General features: G+C 40.6%; 1 protein-coding gene across 1 annotated transcript in view; it reads left to right on the forward strand.

The window, feature by feature from the left end:
• Positions 1-4163: 4163 nt before the first annotated feature.
• The window catches only part of LOC113040586 (SLAM family member 5-like), a 30458-nt gene continuing 16159 nt past the window's right edge, over positions 4164-18462 (forward strand). The window contains exons 1-4 of the mRNA XM_026198889.1: positions 4164-4204; positions 5971-6206; positions 10417-10435; positions 12395-12525. Of these exons, the coding sequence (XP_026054674.1) occupies positions 4164-4204; positions 5971-6206; positions 10417-10435; positions 12395-12525 (427 nt within the window). The remainder of the gene's footprint in view (positions 4205-5970; positions 6207-10416; positions 10436-12394; positions 12526-18462) is intronic.

An 18462-nucleotide genomic window follows, 5' to 3' on the forward strand; every position in this document is an offset into this window, starting at 1 on the left:
CACTGTCACTGCTGCGAGTAAGGACAGGAAGCAGTTGCGAGTAATTGGTATTTATTTGTAATGAGTAAAGTCCGACTGATGATGGTGGTCATTGAGGGACCTCAATGGCAGCACAGACAGGTGAGGAGGTGCTTGAGTGCGCTGGTGGTGGTGGTAGTGAGGAATCCCTGATGATGACTGGTTAATCCAAGAGCGACCGAATGGGAACAAGACACAATGAAACAGAGCTGGTGGAACAGCGACATGAAGCATGGAGGACCTACAAAAACGATCTGACAAACAAGAGACGAAAGACAGGGCATTAAGTAGGCTGGTGGAATGAGCTACAGCTACAGCTCAGATGATCAGCGGTAACACCCACATGAAAAAATCAACATGACGTAACGAGATGAGCAGGAGACAGTGTATTCTTGAACCGTGACAGTACCCCTCCTCCTAAGGACGCCTCCTGGTGTCCCCAGACTCCCTTACCTGTCGATTGTAATCATCGATAAGAGAGTGATCCAGGATGTCTCTAGCAGGCACCCAACTTCTTTCCTCCAGTCCGTAACCTTCCCAGTCAACCAAGTATTGAAATCCATGTCCCCTCCGTCTAGAGTCTAGAATACGATTGACGGGGTAGGTGGATTAATAGGAGAATGAAATACAGGCTTTATTTAAGATACATGAAAGGCGGGATGAATTCTCCTGTACGCTGGAGGAAGTTTGAGGCGGACTGCCACCGGACTAATGATTTTGGTGCGCGCCACCACTTGGAGTAGAGTCTCGCGGGCTCTAGTCCAAGTGCGGTGACACCTCTGGACGAAGGCGTGAACAGAGGGGACCGCGACTTCGGATTCCAGACTGAGAAAAATAGGTGGCTGGTAACCTACACTACACTCAAACGGAGATAGGCCCGTAGTTGATATTGGTAAAGTATTGTGGGCGTACTCCACCATTGACAGTTGTTGGCTCCAGGAGGAAGGATTCTTGGAAACCAAACATCGCAACACCCTTTCCAAATCTTGGTTGGCTCTCTCGTTTTGACCATTGCTCTGGGGATGAAACCCTGAGGACAGACTTACAGTTGCTCCGAGTAATCTACAGAACTCACGCCAAAATTTGGACACAAATTGGGGTCCCCTGTCGGAAACCACGTCTATCGGGAGGCCAGGCCGTCCAGGTAGACATATATGAATTGGTCAATCATATCTCGCAGCACGTCGTTGATGAATGCCTGTCTTCCATTCATCCCCCTCCCTGACGCGGACCAAATGATAAGCATTATGTAAGTCCAATTTCGTGAAAATTGACGCTCCCTGCAACCTCTCGAAGGCTAAAGACATCAACGGCAGGCTGAAGGCTTAATGATTGTTAGTTAAATTAGTCACATCAATTCAGTATTCACAAAAGATTTTTAAAAATTACACAGATATTTAGTAGCTATTCAACTGTATTTTTCTTAAATATGATGACTAATTCTTCAGTGTTGGCTAATTTCCATATCGTGAAGCCCTAGTTTAGACACTCGGACCTTGTGCTGTATTTTGAGAGCAGTGAAAAAGTGAAAGTCAAAAAGTGACGTCCTATTCAGCCAAGTATGGCGACCCATACTCAGAATTTGTGCTCTGCATTTAACCCATCCGAAGTGCACACACACAGCAAAATCCCCAGTGTTAATTTAACACTCTTGAGTGTGGACTCATATAAACACTAAAGCAGTGTTAAAAGTAACACTGAAGCAGAGCTGAAGTTAATTAGATAATTAAGAAGTTAATTGAGTTATGATTGAGCATTATTGAAGACACCTGATGTTAACAAGCAGAATCACCAAACGAGAAAATCACAATTTGTGTATCACCATTATAGTGGTCAATGTTTGCTTTAGTTGGGATCTTGACCCTTCAGTTATTATCTTTAGATTTTATGTGGCTGTGGTGACTGAATTATATCATACAGACAGACCACAGCAAAGGCAATCATGTGTGCTATTGATTGTGATTTGAGCTATTTGTTATAGAGTGACCTGAATGCCTGAGTTTAAGTTTCTTTACTGCATACATAAATTAAGTGAAAAAGGAAAGTAAGCAACCCAGCATTTCTGACATAGTATGACATGTTTTTAATAGTTAGTTCTACGTAAAAAAAAAAGTAATCTTTTATTTGGACACACAGACATCAGGAATCTGTCACGGTATGTGTTAGGAAACACGAAGAGAAGGAACCAATTGCAGTAAGTATGATTTATTAAAGGGGTAATCCAGTAGAGTAAACAGTCCAGGCAGGGTCAACACCAGAGAATCCAAAACATAAACACAAACAAGACACGAACGCAAGGCAAGGCAAGATCAGGATGACGGGCATGAAACTGTAACATATAAACAAGGACTCCGTAACACAGACTAAGACAGACTGGGTATTTATACACAGAAGGGTAATGGGGAAACAGGAGACAGGTGGGGGAGACAATCAATTACGTAACAAGGAGGAAGGTGACCATATAAGGAAACAGGAAGTGCTCTGGGACAGACACCGTGAGAAGGAGGACATCTAGTGGAACCCCGGGGAACAACAACCCAGACACTGTGACAGTACCCCCCCTCTACGGAGCGGCTCCCAGACGCTCCAAGACAAAACACAAAGACCAGGAGGGAGGCGGACAGGTGGAGGCTCAGGGGGAGGGACGGTGGGTCAGACAAGGAACACATGGGGGACAAACACCAGAAATGAAAACATAAAACAGGGAGACCAGGAGGGAGGAGGACCGGAGGAGGTACAGGGGGAGGGACGGAGGGCCAGACAAACTGAGGAGAACAGACAGAAACCTAACAGAAACCAAAACAACACACAGAAACCCCTGAAGGACCTGTTGAGGCCCCCACCAGGGCGGAGCGGAAGACCACCACAGCCTTGTGGTCAAAGTCAAAGGCCTCCAGGGCGGAGCGGAAGACCACCACAGCCTTGTGGTCAAAGTCAAAGGCCTCCAGGGCGGAGCGGAAGACCACCACAGCCTTGTGGTCAAAGTCAGAGTCCTCCAGGGCGGAGCGGAGGACCACCACAGCCTTGTGTTCAAAGTCAGAGCCCTCCAGGGCAGAGCGGACGGCCACCACGTCCCCGTGGTTGAGACCGGAGTCCCCCGGAACGGAGCAGCAGACCACCCAGTGACTTGACTTGGCTCTGGAGGGTAATTGGTGACTGGCCCTGGCTCTGGAGGGTCCTCGATGACTGGCCCTGGCTCTGGAACAGCCTCGGGCACCACCTTGGCATCAGGCACCGCCTCAGCCTCCAGAGCTGGATCGGGCGCCACCTCGGCCTCTGGAACAGCCTCGGGCACCGCCTCGACCTCCGGAACAGCCTCGGGCACTGCCTCGGCAACGGGTGCCACCTCGGCCTCTGGAACAGCGTCGGGCACCGCCTCGACCTCTGGAACAGCCTCGGGCACCGCCTCGGCAACTGCCTCGGGAACGGCCTCGGGCACCGCCTCGGCCTCTGGAACAGCAATGGGCGCTGCCTCGACCTCTGGCACCACCTCGGCCTCTGGAACGGCCTCGGGCACCGCCTCGGCCTCTGGAACAGCAATGGGCGCTGCCTCGACCTCGGGCACCACCTCGGCCTCTGGAACAGCGTCGGGCACCGACTTGGCATCGGGCGCGGCCTCGGCATCAGGCACCGCCTCGGCCTCTGGAACGGCCTCGGGCACCACCTCGGTAACGGCCTCGGGATCGGCCTCGAGCACCGCCTCAGCCTCTGGACCAGCAACGGGCACTGCCTCGGTAACTGCATTGGGAACAGCCTCGGGCACCGCCTCGGTAACTGCATTGGGAACAGCCTCGGGCACCGCCTCGGCCTCCAGAACAGGAACGGACACCGCCTCGGCCTCTGGAACAGCAACGGGCACCGCCTCGGCCTCCGGAACAGCATTGAGCACCGCCTCTGGGACAGCATCGTGCACCGCCTCTGCCTCCGGGACAGCATCGTGCACCTTATCTGGAGACTCAGGCTTTGAGTCGGCCAACTTGTGCTGTGGCGCTGGGCTGGCGGCCATCTTGTGCTGTGGCGCAGGGCTGGCGGCCATCTTGTGCTGTGGCGCGGAGCTGGCGGCCATCTTGTGTTGTGGTACTGGGCTAGCGACCACTTGGTGCTGTGGCACTGGGCTGGCGGCCATCTTGGGTTGTGGCGTTACCATGGCGGGCGTGCGCTTCCTCTCACCTCTCCGTCCGCCATGGTGAGAGGGTGGCTCTGATCCATCCCACACGAGCCCTGGGTCAAAGGGAGGCCATGGTTGAGATTGGTGCTGAATCTCCTCTCGACCACTCCCTCCTCGGCGACCTCCCCTGGTCCCCCGGAAAACCACCAGGCGAGCTCCATCAAAACCGCCTCTGTCCCGCTCTGTGGCTGGGGATGAGGCATGAGCAGACATACCGCTGGTTCCTATGTTGACGGAGTCCTTCTGTCACGGTATGTGTTAGGAAACACGAAGAGAAGGAACCAATTGCAGTAAGTATGATTTATTAAAGGGGTAATCCAGTAGAGTAAACAGTCCAGGCAGGGTCAACACCAGAGAATCCAAAACATAAACACAAACAAGACACGAACGCAAGGCAAGGCAAGATCAGGATGACGGGCATGAAACTGTAACATATAAACAAGGACTCCGTAACACAGACTAAGACAGACTGGGTATTTATACACAGAAGGGTAATGGGGAAACAGGAGACAGGTGGGGGAGACAATCAATTACGTAACAAGGAGGAAGGTGACCATATAAGGAAACAGGAAGTGCTCTGGGACAGACACCGTGAGAAGGAGGACATCTAGTGGAACCCCGGGGAACAACAACCCAGACACTGTGACAGAATTAGCGTGAGCATCACAACAACGGTGACCATCAAAAAAGCATGTTGTAGCCAATAAAAACTCATCCATGGCTCCCATCATGCATTGCGGCATGAATAAATTATGAGCTGAACTGTCTTTTTAACTTTTTATTCTAACTATATATTATTTTTGCTGTTTTTATGTTCATTTTTTTGTATCTAGTTTTGTGATGTTCAGAGTTGGTCTTTTTATCTGAATATGTTGTTTGTCACCGTTGTTGAGATTCATACGTTGATTATTGTTATCTGTGTGTGCCTAAAATTAAAATTCTTCAATAAAAAAAAAATCAGAATCACTTGAGAGAGATACCTACAAAATGTATAGAAAATACAGATGTTTTCATTGTGGAATCAAAGCTGTGACAATCAATAATGGAAGTTTTACTTTGAGAAAAGACTGTAAATGAGTTCAGTGATTCATGTCAAACAACGATTACATTAAAACATAATCATCAACACGCGATGATTTTTGCTCTTGGTTTGACAAACAAACTTTAAAAGTAAAAAGTTATAAGCCAAGATCCCAGCTAAAGCAAACACTGAACACTATAATGGTGACACACAAATTGTGATTTTTCTCGTTTGTGATTCTGCTTGTTTAACAGCAGGTGTCTTCAGTAATGCTTAATCATAACTCAATTAACTTCTTAATTATCTCATTAACTTTAACTCTGCTTCAGTGTTACTTTTAACACTGCTTTAGTATTTATATGAGTCCACACTCAGAGTGTTAAATTAACACTGGGGATTTTGCTGTGCACACTGTGAACACAGACCTGGAGCAGTGGGCAGCCATTTATGCTGCGGCGCCCGGGGAGCAGTTGGGGGTTCAGTTCCTTGCTCAAAGACACCTAAGTCGTGGTATTGAGCAGTAATGTGATGAAACTTTTGTTCATAGAGGACATATACTGTCATGGAGCTGAGAGCAGTCCAGTGTTTTACATGCACTTCTTCAAATCAGCAGAAAGCAGAGACCAATATTGAAAATATTCATCTCCTATCACTGATGCAACCTCCTTGAAATGAAATCGGCTCTCAATGTCTTTTATATAAAAACACTGAAGCTCAAACTCAGCAGCTTTGGTTTCAGTCGTGACCTGATTCTCATCTGAAGTGTTTTCTGTGTGGAGCTCAAATTAACTTTTATTCCAAATCACAAACATACAATTATTAAGACACATTCCGGCTTGCTTCCGTTGTGTCCCACAGGTGTGTTTGGTTTTAAAGAGAGCATCTCAGTGAATGAGGTAGAGTTGATCACTCTTAACTCTGGTCTTACTGAAATACAGACAGACGATGACATAGTGTGGACGTTTGGAAATGACAGGTCTACCATAGCTATAATCAACAGTGACCAAAAGGATACTTGATAATCCTGATATGAGATTCAGAGACAGACTGAAGCTGGATCACCAGACTGGATCTCTGACCATCACCGAAAGCAGAATATTAGACTCTGGACTTTATGAAGTGACCGTCACCAACAGCAGCGATTTAGAGATTAAATAAAATTCGATGTTTCTCTCTACGGTGAGTCACAATTACACTCATTTGTGCTACTGTGAGTAGCCAAAATTGTAAATTCTACTTCTTGTTACAAGTATCGAAGAACCATCACTTCTACCACAAAAGACTGCTTTTTAAGTTATCTTCCTGATGTATCCAAATTTCTTAGCATATCCAAAACCTCAGAACAACTTGATGATGTAACAGAAACTATGGACTCTCTCTTTTCTAGCACTTTAAATACAGTTGCTCCTTTACGCTTAAGGAAGGTTAAGGAAAACAGTTTGACACCATGGTATAATGAGCATACTCGCACCCTAAAGAGAACAGCCCGAAAAATGGAGCGCAGCTGGAGGAAAACAAAACTAGAGGTATTTCGTATTGCTTGGCAGGAAAGTAGCATATCCTATAGAAAAGCATTAAAAACTGCTAGATCTGATTACTTTTCTTCTCTTTTAGAAGAAAACAAACATAACCCCAGGTATTTATTCAACACAGTGGCTAAATTAACGAAAAATAAAGCCTCAACAAGTGTTGACATTTCCCAACACCACAACAGTAATGATTTTATGAACTACTTTACTTCTAAAATCGATACTATTAGAGATACAATTACAACCATTCAGCCGTCAGCTACAGTATCACATCAGACAGTGCACTATAGACCCCCTGAGGAACAGTTCCACTCATTCTCTACTATAGGAGAGGAAGAATTGTATAAACTTGTTAAATCATCTAAACCAACAACATGTATGTTAGACCCTATACCATCTAAGCTCCTAAAAGAGGTGCTTCCAGAAGTCATAGGTCCTCTTCTGACTATTATTAATTCCTCATTGTCATTAGGATATGTCCCCAAAACCTTCAAACTGGCTGTTATTAAGCCTCTCATAAAAAAACCACAACTTGACCCCAGAGAACTTGTTAATTATAGACCAATCTCGAATCTCCCTTTTCTGTCCAAGATACTAGAAAAGGTGGTATCCTCACAATTATATTCCTTCTTAGAGAAAAATGGTATATGTGAGGATTTCCAATCAGGATTTAGACCGTATCATAGTACTGAGACTGCTCTCCTTAGAGTTACAAATGATCTGCTCTTATCATCTGATCGTGGGTGTATCTCTCTATTAGTTTTATTGGATCTTAGTGCTGCGTTTGACACAATTGACCACAACATTCTTTTGCATAGACTTGAACACTTTGTTGGCATCAGTGGAAGTGCATTAGCATGGTTTAAATCGTACTTATATGACCGCCATCAGTTCGTAGCAGTGAATGAAGATGTATCATATCGATCACAAGTGCAGTATGGAGTACCTCAAGGCTCAGTACTAGGGCCGCTACTCTTCACGCTTTATATGTTACCCTTGGGAGATATCATCAGGAAACATGGTGTTAGCTTTCACTGTTATGCTGATGATACTCAGCTCTATATTTCCTCGCAGCCCGGTGAAACACACCAATTTGAAAAACTAATGGAATGCATAGTCGATATAAAAAATTGGATGACGAGTAATTTCTTACTGCTAAATTCAGAAAAAACAGAGGTGTTAATCGTAGGGCCTAAAAACCCTGCTTGTAATAACCTAGAACGCTGTCTAAGACTTGATGATTGCTCTGTCAATTCTTCGTCATCAGTTAGGAACCTATGTGTGCTATTTGATCGCAATCTTTCCTTAGAAAGCCACGTTTCTAGCATTTGTAAAACTGCATTTTTCCATCTCAAAAATATATCTAAATTACGGCCTATGCTCTCAATGTCAAATGCAGAAATGTTAATCCATGCATTTATGACTTCAAGGTTAGACTATTGTAATGCGTTATTGGGTGGTTGTTCTGCACGCTTGGTAAACAAACTACAGCTAGTCCAAAATGCAGCAGCAAGAGTTCTTACTAGAACCAGGAAGTATGACCATATTAGCCCGGTCCTGTCCACACTGCACTGGCTCCCTATCAAACATCGTATAGATTTTAAAATATTGCTTATTACTTATAAAGCCCTGAATGGTTTAGCACCTCAGTATTTGAATGAGCTCCTTTTACATTATACTCCTCTACGTCCGCTACGTTCTCAAAACTCAGGCAATTTGATAATACCTAGAATATCAAAATCAACTACGGGCGGCAGATCCTTTTCCTATTTGGCGCCTAAACTCTGGAATAACCTACCTAACATTGTTCGGGAGGCAGACACACTCTTGCAGTTTAAATCTAGATTAAAGACCCATCTCTTTAACCTGGCTTACACATAACATACTAATATGCTTTTAATATCCAAATCCGTTAAAGGATTTTTAGGCTGCATTAATTAGGTAAACCGGAACCGGAAACACTTCACATAACACCTGATGTACTTGCTACATCATTAGAAGAATGGCATCTACGCTAATATTTGTCTGTTTCTCTCTTGTTCCGAGGTCACCGTGGCCACCAGATCCAGTCTGTATCCAGATCAGAGGGTCACTGCAGTCACCCGGATCCAGTACGTATCCAGACCAGATGGTGGATCAGCACCTAGAAAGGACCTCTACTGCCCTGAAAGACAGCGGAGACCAGGACAACTAGAGCCCCAGATACAGATCCCCTGTAAAGACCTTGTCTCAGAGGACCACCAGGACAAGACCACAGGAAACAGATGATTCTTCTGCACAATCTGATTTTGCTGCAGCCTGGAATTGAACTACTGGTTTCGTCTGGTCAGAGGAGAACTGGCCCCCCAACTGAGCCTGGTTTCTCCCAAGGTTTTTTTCTCCATTCTGTCACCGATGGAGTTTCGGTTCCTTGCCGCTGTCGCCTCTGGCTTGCTTAGTTGGGGTCACTTCATCTACAGCGATATCATTGACTTGATTGCAAATAAATGCACAGACACTATTTAAACTGAACAGAGATGACATAACTGAATTCAATGATGAACTGCCATTAACTATCATTTTGCATTATTGAGACACTGTTTTCCAAATGAATGTTGTTCAGTGCTTTGACGCAATGTATTTTGTTTAAAGCACTATATAAATAAAGGTGACTGATTGATTGATTGATTGATACTGTAATACACATTTCGGGAAATGCAAAGACTTTTTACACTAACAAGAAAGTTTGACTTCTTTATAACAATGACCACAAGGGAATTTTGGTTTCTCAGTTCATGAATATCACACACATAAAATAACAGTCAGATTCATCAATGTTTCACATTCACTTTTCACTTCTACTTCATTCGTTTTATTTCGTATGGAGATGCCTCACTGAGTCTCGATAAATGCATAAAAAAAAATATGATTATGATATATGATTAAACGTATTTTAGTGAAGGCTTTAATTATCGTATAACTATAAACTGTGAGAAACTCTGTGCACTACAGAAAGGTTTGTTGAGACCGATACAAAGAAGTCAGCGATGGAGGGAGATTCGGTCACTCTACACAGTGGTCGTACTTATCTGAATGATGACTGGATTCAGTGGTGGTTTATAAATAAAGACAATTTAATAGCTGAAATTAATATACCAGAGAGCAGATTCTCTGTGTATGATGATGTTCTTGGTGGGAGATTCAGAGACAGACTGAAGCTGGACGATCAAACTGGATCTCTGACCATCACAAACATCACAACTCAACACACTGGAGAATATGAACTAGAGTACAACACTTGGAGCAGGCCTTCTTTTCATCTCAATGTCTACAGTTTTGTTTTTACAATTATTCCACCTAAATTGTTAAACTTTCTACTGTATATCAGATGTTGTGAAATGCTATACTTTTGATCAGTCTTTGTTTCTTCCTCATCTGCTTGAACATCTTCATTCATCCGTATTTCTCTTTATTCTCTCATGTTTTCAGCTCGTATGTCTCTTCCTGTCATCAGTGGTAACTCTTCAAACTGTTCATCATCTTCATCATCTTCATCTTCATCATATTGTTCACTGCTGTGTTCAGTGGTGAATGTGAGTCATGTGACTCTCTCCTGGTACAAAGGAAACAGTTTATTGTACAGCATCAGTGTGTCTGATCTCAGCATCAGTCTCTCTCTACCTCTGGAGGTGGAATATCAGGAGAAAAACAGCTACAGCTGTGTGATCAACAATCCCATCAGAAACCAGACCACACATCTGGACATCACTCAACTCTGTCAACCAGGTTCAGGTAAAGCAGATCTGATATTAGTTGATGTTGGTGCTGATATTAACGTTTATTGACTGAGCTGATCTCAGTTTGATGTTTTTATCCCTTAGATTTGGTGAAGCTGTGATCCGATTGGTCCTCTCTGCTCCAGTGGGCGTGGCTACTGTCCTTGTTCGTGACATCAGATCCAGGACTGAATAAGATTAAGCACATATGACGATGTGATTTCATTGACATTTAAATAATTGAATGTCCATTTATTTATAATGACTTTATATATTCACCTCCTGGTATCAATGTTAATTTCCACTCTAAAAGAGGATTTCAAAAACGCTTGATTGCTTGTTAAACCTGTTGTGATCAGATTTTTTCACAGCTAATGTGGTGTGATGTTTGATGCATACTATACATGATTCTTTTGTGATGTGATGCCAGTTTAATATACCACAGAATGCTAATAACTGATCTTCATCACAGTCTGTTAATGTTTCTTGTTTCAGCAGTGCATCCGCCAAGCCAAAAGTCTCAGGTAATCAAATGTGTTTTTTTTCAAAACTAACAACTACATTTACACTCATTGTACAACACAAGAAAACATTTTAAATGTGATTCACTGGTTTTTGAGTCAAATGGACTTTGCAGTGGTTTTACTGTCTTTTATCTGTACAGTAACGTGGTTTGTGTGTGTTAATAGTTTGTGGGTGAAGCGGGTTTTCCCTTCTAGTACGATAACCTAGTGCATGTGCATGCTTTCACTGCGTGATTTAGCCTATTATCAGTGCCATTTAAATCACCCTGAAATGACTTTGTCATATTAAATATGATCTTTTATATTTATACATATATTAAACTTTTGTATTTATATCATTTGATAAGGAATATCATGCCAGCGACAGTGCTGTTTTCTAGAATATCAGCATGATTGCAAATGTGATATTGATTTTATGCAACAGTTCAAGAAACAGGAAGTTAACATCTTCTTTAGCATCTTCGTATCAGTTCACAGCGAATCTCCATCTCTGCTGTGAGTTTAACATGCATTTGGGATACGCAACATGTCCCAGTTACACATTATTTCCATATTAGCATAATTAGCATTTCCAGAATTTTTCTGGAAACAGGTCAGTGTCAAGTCAGTGCAAAGATATACTCTGACTCTGAAATACTTTGTTCAAGTTGGACACTGAAAATGTGTTGTAGCTGTTAATTTTGGATTGCCAAAGTGGGAACCACTGTAGTCTTAGCGCTAGTTTGATAAACCGTTTGTAAGCTTTATAAACACTGAACACGTGCAAACATGCTTTTGGCTGAGCTAGGGTGTCCTTGTGTAACTTAGCCACTCTTCTGCTATTAATCTTCAATCAGGCCCAGAATTAATGTGAAAATGTAAGATCAGCAAAAGCTCGTTGATTTTCATGACGATAAAGGAGATGGACATGTGAGCGGAAACACTGACTGAGGTCACATCCAGATCACAGTTCAGTTGTGAGTGTTTTCAGACATTTTATGCATCACTGTTGTGGGTTTTTCAGAGAACCGATGAAGAACATGTTTCTCAGATTAGTCTTGTTCTGTTTGTGTTTCTGGCGTCTGGATGGTGAGTTTGAAATGTGTTTTTACGGTTTCAGTTCTGGTAAATTATTAAAAGTACTTTAGTAACGCTTCATTAAATCAAGATCAAGTGATTTTAAAGCTTTAATCTGTGATAAACTCTCCAGGTAATTTTGATAATATTCTGACACCAGTTTCCGTGATGGAGGGAGATTCAGTCACTCTAAACTCTGGTCTTATTGAAATAATGGATGATGGTCTGATTCTGTGGGTTTGTTTAGATAAATTCACTTTAATTGCTGAAATAAATAAACCGGCCGACAGAATCACTGTATATGATGATGTTCTTGATGGGAGATTCAGAGACAGACTGAAGCTGGACAAACAAACTAGATCTCTGACCATCACAAACACCACAACTGAAGATACTGGAGTTTGTCAACTACACATCAACTGTATGAAGAAGATTTTCTTTCTCACTGTCTATGGTGAGTTATATAATTGTTTCAAATGTTTTATTGTTTAATCATCACAAAGATACAAGTATTCATCCACACGCCATTTTGCTTCTGTTGTTGCTGTTGTTTCGAATGTAAGCTTTGTTTACTAAAACCCTGTTTGTGTTTGTTCTTCAGCTGTGTTTGGTGATGAAAGGAAGTCAGTGTCAGTGAAGGAGGGAGATTCAGTCACTCTGAACTCTGGTCTTACTGAAATAAGAGAAGATGATGGTCCCATTCAGTGGATGTTTGTAGATGCTTTAATAGCTTTTATCTTAAAAGTGTCTAACGTCTACACTGTATTTGATGACAATGGGAAATTCAGCAACAGACTGAAGCTGGATCATGAAACTGGATCTCTGACCATCACAGACATCAAAATGAAACATACTGGACTTTATAAACTTCAGATCAACAGCGTGGTCAAGAGTTTCATTCTCACTGTCAAAGGTGGTAAATATGTGTTTCATCTGTTTGATTTTTTATTAGAGTCGATATCCTCGGTCTGCCACATTGAGCAGTTGTGCTTGTCTTCCTTTCTGTCTTTCTCCCATTTCACTTCATTTCTACACTCTTTATACCATTCTGTATCAATGAAAGCAAAAAGGCAAAAAATTAAGTAATAAAATTAAAAATAGCAAACTATTTCAGTAAACCATATATAGAGTTATTTAAAGATCATAATCTATTTTGTGTTTGTTTTCCAGTCGTTGCAAATGCACGGATGTCAGTGTCAGTGATGGAGGGAGGTTCAGTCACTCTAAACGCTGGTCTTACTGAAATACAGACTGATGATCTGATTCAGTGGACATTTGGAAATAAAAACACCATAATAGCTGATGTATTGCCTGACAGATTCTCTGTGTATGATGATGTTCTTGATGGGAGATTCAGAGACAGACTAAAGCTGGACAAGCAAACTGGATCTCTGACCATCACAGACACCAGAACTGAACATGCTGGATATTATGAACTACATGCCACACGTATGATGATAGATTTCACTCTTAAAGTCTATGGTGGGTTAAATATTCACATAAGATACACCTATTTTATGTTTTAATCCCCACAGCATCCACACCCCATGTTGTTTCTGTTTGTTCTTCAGGTGTTACAGATGCAGTGAAGTCAGTGTCAGCTCTGGAGGGAGATTCAGTCACTCTAAACTCTGATATTACTGAATTAGATGATGATGTGTTTCAGTGGGTGTTCATCAACTCTTTAATAGCTCATATCAATGTAAAGGCTGACCACATTACTATATTTGATTATAATGATGGGAGATTCAGAGACAGACTGAAGTTGGACAAACAAACTGGATCCCTGACCATCAAAGACATCAGAAATGCACACTCTGGACTTTATGAACTGCAGACCTACAGCGAGGCCAAATACTGGAAATTCAGTCTTACAGTCTATGGTGAGTTTAATTTGTTACAGCTTTAAAGTTGATTTGAAGAAGTATTATATCGTTCAGATGTTTTGCTCTTAAAATAACTAATTGATTTTTACATCAAAAGGATATAAAGTAGGTAGACATCCAAAAGGCCCTTTTTACCGCCACGGGTACCGCCGCCGCAGCGTCTGTAAAGTGCATTTGCAGCTTTTGACCGCTGAGTGGTGCTTTAACCACAAGTTATCAACATGGTACTTATGAAGTTATGTGCATTTCTTAAAACGAATTCAAGCAGGATAAATGTCATGCCTTTGCCTGAGCCTGTGCTTATATTTTGTCTAAGTTACATGGTATTAAACCATATTTTAGATTTGATGCATTTAAATGGTGTGCAGTATTATTTATATTATATTAATTATGGATTATATTATTCAAAAGAAACTGTGGTTTACTTTGCATCGGAGCATTAAAAGTGGTGGTAGGCTACATGGATTAATATGCAATGTCAATATTTTCATATATATATCTATATTTTAATTTATATTTTAAAATTCCTTTAATAAAACAACATGCATTTTTGTTATTCATTAACTGTCCTTTATTTTGACAGATAACTTCTTGGGAAAAAGACATTTGTCTGTAAACTGATTAAGAAATTGTTGCATGTTTAAACGTGAAGCAATGTATAATTTCGTTCACATTATTTATGCCTAATTAGCCTAAAACAAGAAACGAATAAATTAAACCTGCACAATTTAGCTAAACCTTTGAAACTCTAAAGAATGGATGGATTAATAAAACGTCCTCACGATTAAACTCAAGTTCTCTCATTATAATCAACACAATGCACACGATGAAAAAAAGAGCTTCATTAACTGACAACTTAAGTGATTTAAAAGGGAGCCTTCTTTTCTTGCTTTTAGTGCTGGGAGATAGCATATAGCCTTAAAAAATCAGATTTATGATTTAAATCGACTTTAAAATCAATATTCAAATGACAAATATTTTTTTCAAAAGAAGTTTTAATATAGTTATAAATTTATAACTGAGGCAAGATGATAAAAAACTGTAATGTTATTACCTTAATGCTGGAAAGAACTTTATTTTTTTTATTATTATTTTTTATTTGTTAATACTAGCCCATTATGCATCACCATCCACTCGGCATTAAGAGCTGTTCAGATTAAAACTGGCAGCTCCGCAGTGAGTCAGTGTCATGGACGGAGGACAGAGCAAGTGTAAATATATTTTCTAGTCTATATTTCCGCTGGTTTAGGATTTTTTTTTTTGTTCTTATATAACTTATTTGTAAATAGAGCAGTCACTGTCTGTGCCTACACCGGACGCGAGAGTTGTCGTGCGAAAAGTCTGTCTAAACTTGATGACATCGCACTACAGTGTCAAATCATCTGAACGCAGTGTCGGTACATTTCGTTATAAACAGAACGAGCATCAATTCACTGATGGGGATCGTGTCCAGTGTATCCATCACTGGGTTCTGTTGTCTTTGCTCATTTTGATGAGTAGGCTGTAGCCTAAGACTATCCTATGTTTTGAAATTAACTCACGGTAAATGTTTTAATATTTTTTAAAGATGTTACAATGTTATATCATAATGTTATTGTTGTTTGACTTCCTCATTTTATCTCATTTTACAATTACATTCATTTCGCAATCCATCCCTTTGTCCCACCTGGCAGTAGTCTCACAAATTATTTTAACACGCGACTGGTACGCGCGGCGGTACTCCCCATTTAGGTTGTCCACCTACTGTAGATTTACTATTTCACTTTTGATCAGTCTTAAAAACTGCTTATTTGAAATTAACATTAACCTTTTAAAATATTATTTTATCATTGTTTAATATTTTTTATTTAGTAGTGAACCAATCATGAATTTGAACAGTGCAGTGATATGCAAATATGACACATATAACAGAGTTCAAACTGCTAAACGAGTCTCATATTTACATTGTAGTTTCAGTGTTAATGATTAAAGCATTTGTGAAATTGCAGAAATTGTTGTTTATTCCTTATTGTCTTTAATATTATCCTCATTTATCTTTATTCTCTGATGTTTTCAAGCTAGTCCACCTGTACCTGTCATTAGCAGAGACTGTTCTTCATCATCAGGATTGTCAAAGACCAAATGTTCATTTCTGTGCTCAATGGTGAATGTGAGCCATATGACTCTCTCCTGGTACAAAGGTAACAGTTTATTGTCCAGCATCAGTGTGTCTGATCTCAGCATCAGTCTCTCTCTACCTCTGGAGGTGGAATATCAGGATAAAAACAGCTACAGCTGTGTGATCAACAATCCCATCATTAACCGGACTCAACATCTGGACATCACTCAACTCTGTCACTCATGTTCAGGTACAGCAGAGCTGATATTAATTGATATTGGTGCGGATATTAATGTCTATTGACTGAGCTGAACTCAGTTTGATGTTTTTATTCCTCAGACTCTGAACACTGGTGTGGTTCTACTGAAGCTGTGATCCGATTGGTCGTAACTGCTCTGGTGGGCGTGGCTGCTGTGGCTGCTATTGTTCTTCTGATTTATGACATCAGATCTAGAAGAGCTGAACAAGATCGAGCACATTTTCACACATAAGAAACCTAGATCATGATGTAATTTCTAATATTACCATTTTAATCATTTATTAATCTTAAATGACTTTTTATATTCATCTGCTGGTATTGATTGGCAGCTCATTTCCCCATTAGAAGATGATTTGAGAAAAAACAGCAATACATTCTCACATTAGCGCTCAAAATGTTGTTAAATACTGAAAATTACCAAGATTGCTATGCTCACACTTAATATAACATGCTTTTTTATATGTACAGTTGAATCTCTCATATTTAATAAGGCAGTGATGCTCCTCTACTGGTTGAACACATGAAAGCACATGAAAACATATCTCTCTTTGCCATTTGCAGGGTGAGACGTATTATTATTTTTTAATCCAGTTTAAACAGTTTTATTGATTATAGCCTCTTTCTCTTAGATCTCACTTTACTATACTATTATCAGATTCCCATATGTTTTTCATTGCAATTATCAATAAAATTCTTTATCATTCAGACCTTAAAGCCTCATTGATTTATTACATTTGGAATAATAACTTTAAGATTTTTGAAAAACACCCAAACAAACCTTTATTGAATTGGCTTGAGAAAAGAGAACCCTGTTTGAAGAGTATAGTGTTTTGCTTTTAGGGTTAACAGTCTTCAACAACTGCAAATAACTCCTATAGCTTGAAGTGTAAAAACTGTATTGCTGAGAACAATGTAGTGCACCTGAATGAGAAAAGATACGTTTACTTTCTGAAGCTGCAGTTTTAGCGAATGAGTTTTCACTTACACACAGGTCAGTATTTTCTTCTACACATTAGTTTAGACACCAGAATTTCATGAATGAGCAGACAGAGAGGGTAATGTCATCTGTTCATCTCTCTGAGAAATCGGAGGAAAACAAGTGTGTGCTGACTCACTTAAACAGCAAGCGTGTCTGTTTTTACTGCTTAGATCCAGGTCACCTGATTTCCACCTGCAAAAATGCAATAGTGCAGCTTTTTCTCATGCTGGTTCTGTCTCTGACCACTCATTTCCACAGCTCTAGGATGCTGGCTACCAACGCTTCCTGTTAACTGGCTCTGGGTCTCTTTTAGCTGACTCACTTGGCCGACCAGTATCAATCCTGTGAGATACAGGGGCAGCTAAGTCCTTTATCTTAGCTAATACATTTCCTTACCTAGGGGTGCAGATTTCAGCTCCAAATCTAATTAAAATTCACCTGCCTCTAGCCTTCTAGTAACCCTTCAGGCCTTGAATAACTTATTCAGGTGTGTTGGATTAGGGTTGAAGCAAAACTCTCCAGGACCGACGTTCACAATCCCTTGGGTATAGTCAATATCCAACAGGTTTTAAATAAAATGTAGCATTTGTTAAATCAACTACAACACTACCCCATACTTTATTTAAAATTGTTAAATTATTTCCTTCATTTTTATCCAAAAAAAAAAAAAAAAAACTTTGATGTGAAATGATTTGTGTAAATAGACACTCTGTAAAAGAAAACTCCTGCATAGTTTCCACTATGAAATATTAATCGATAATCTTATTTTATGTCTAAAGAAAAAAGAAACCTTTCGATTCAAGTAAATAAAAAACAGGACTTATTGCATTTTATGTGATACATCCTTAATAACTGAAACACAAAATGTATCACAATGTTCATAAGATTTTGTTTTGTTTACCTCTCAAGTCTAAAAGCCAAACTGCAATGAGACAAACTTTTCCTGTTTTGTCAAATCTAGTATTACAGTTTGAAAAAGTTTGTTCAGATGGACGATCTTCTTATGTTTTTATATTTCAGTAAACCTTCAGATTGTGTTAACTTTTTTACCGAAGCTGTGATTTGATTGGTTGAAGATAGTGGCGTTAAAACATACTTGGAAACCTAAAACAAGTTAAAGTTTCACTTGATTAGAAAACACAATATCAAACCAAATTGTATCTGTGATC

The sequence above is a fragment of the Carassius auratus genome, chromosome 22 (genome assembly GCF_003368295.1).
Source record: "Carassius auratus strain Wakin chromosome 22, ASM336829v1, whole genome shotgun sequence".
Classification (NCBI taxonomy): Eukaryota; Metazoa; Chordata; class Actinopteri; order Cypriniformes; family Cyprinidae; genus Carassius; species Carassius auratus.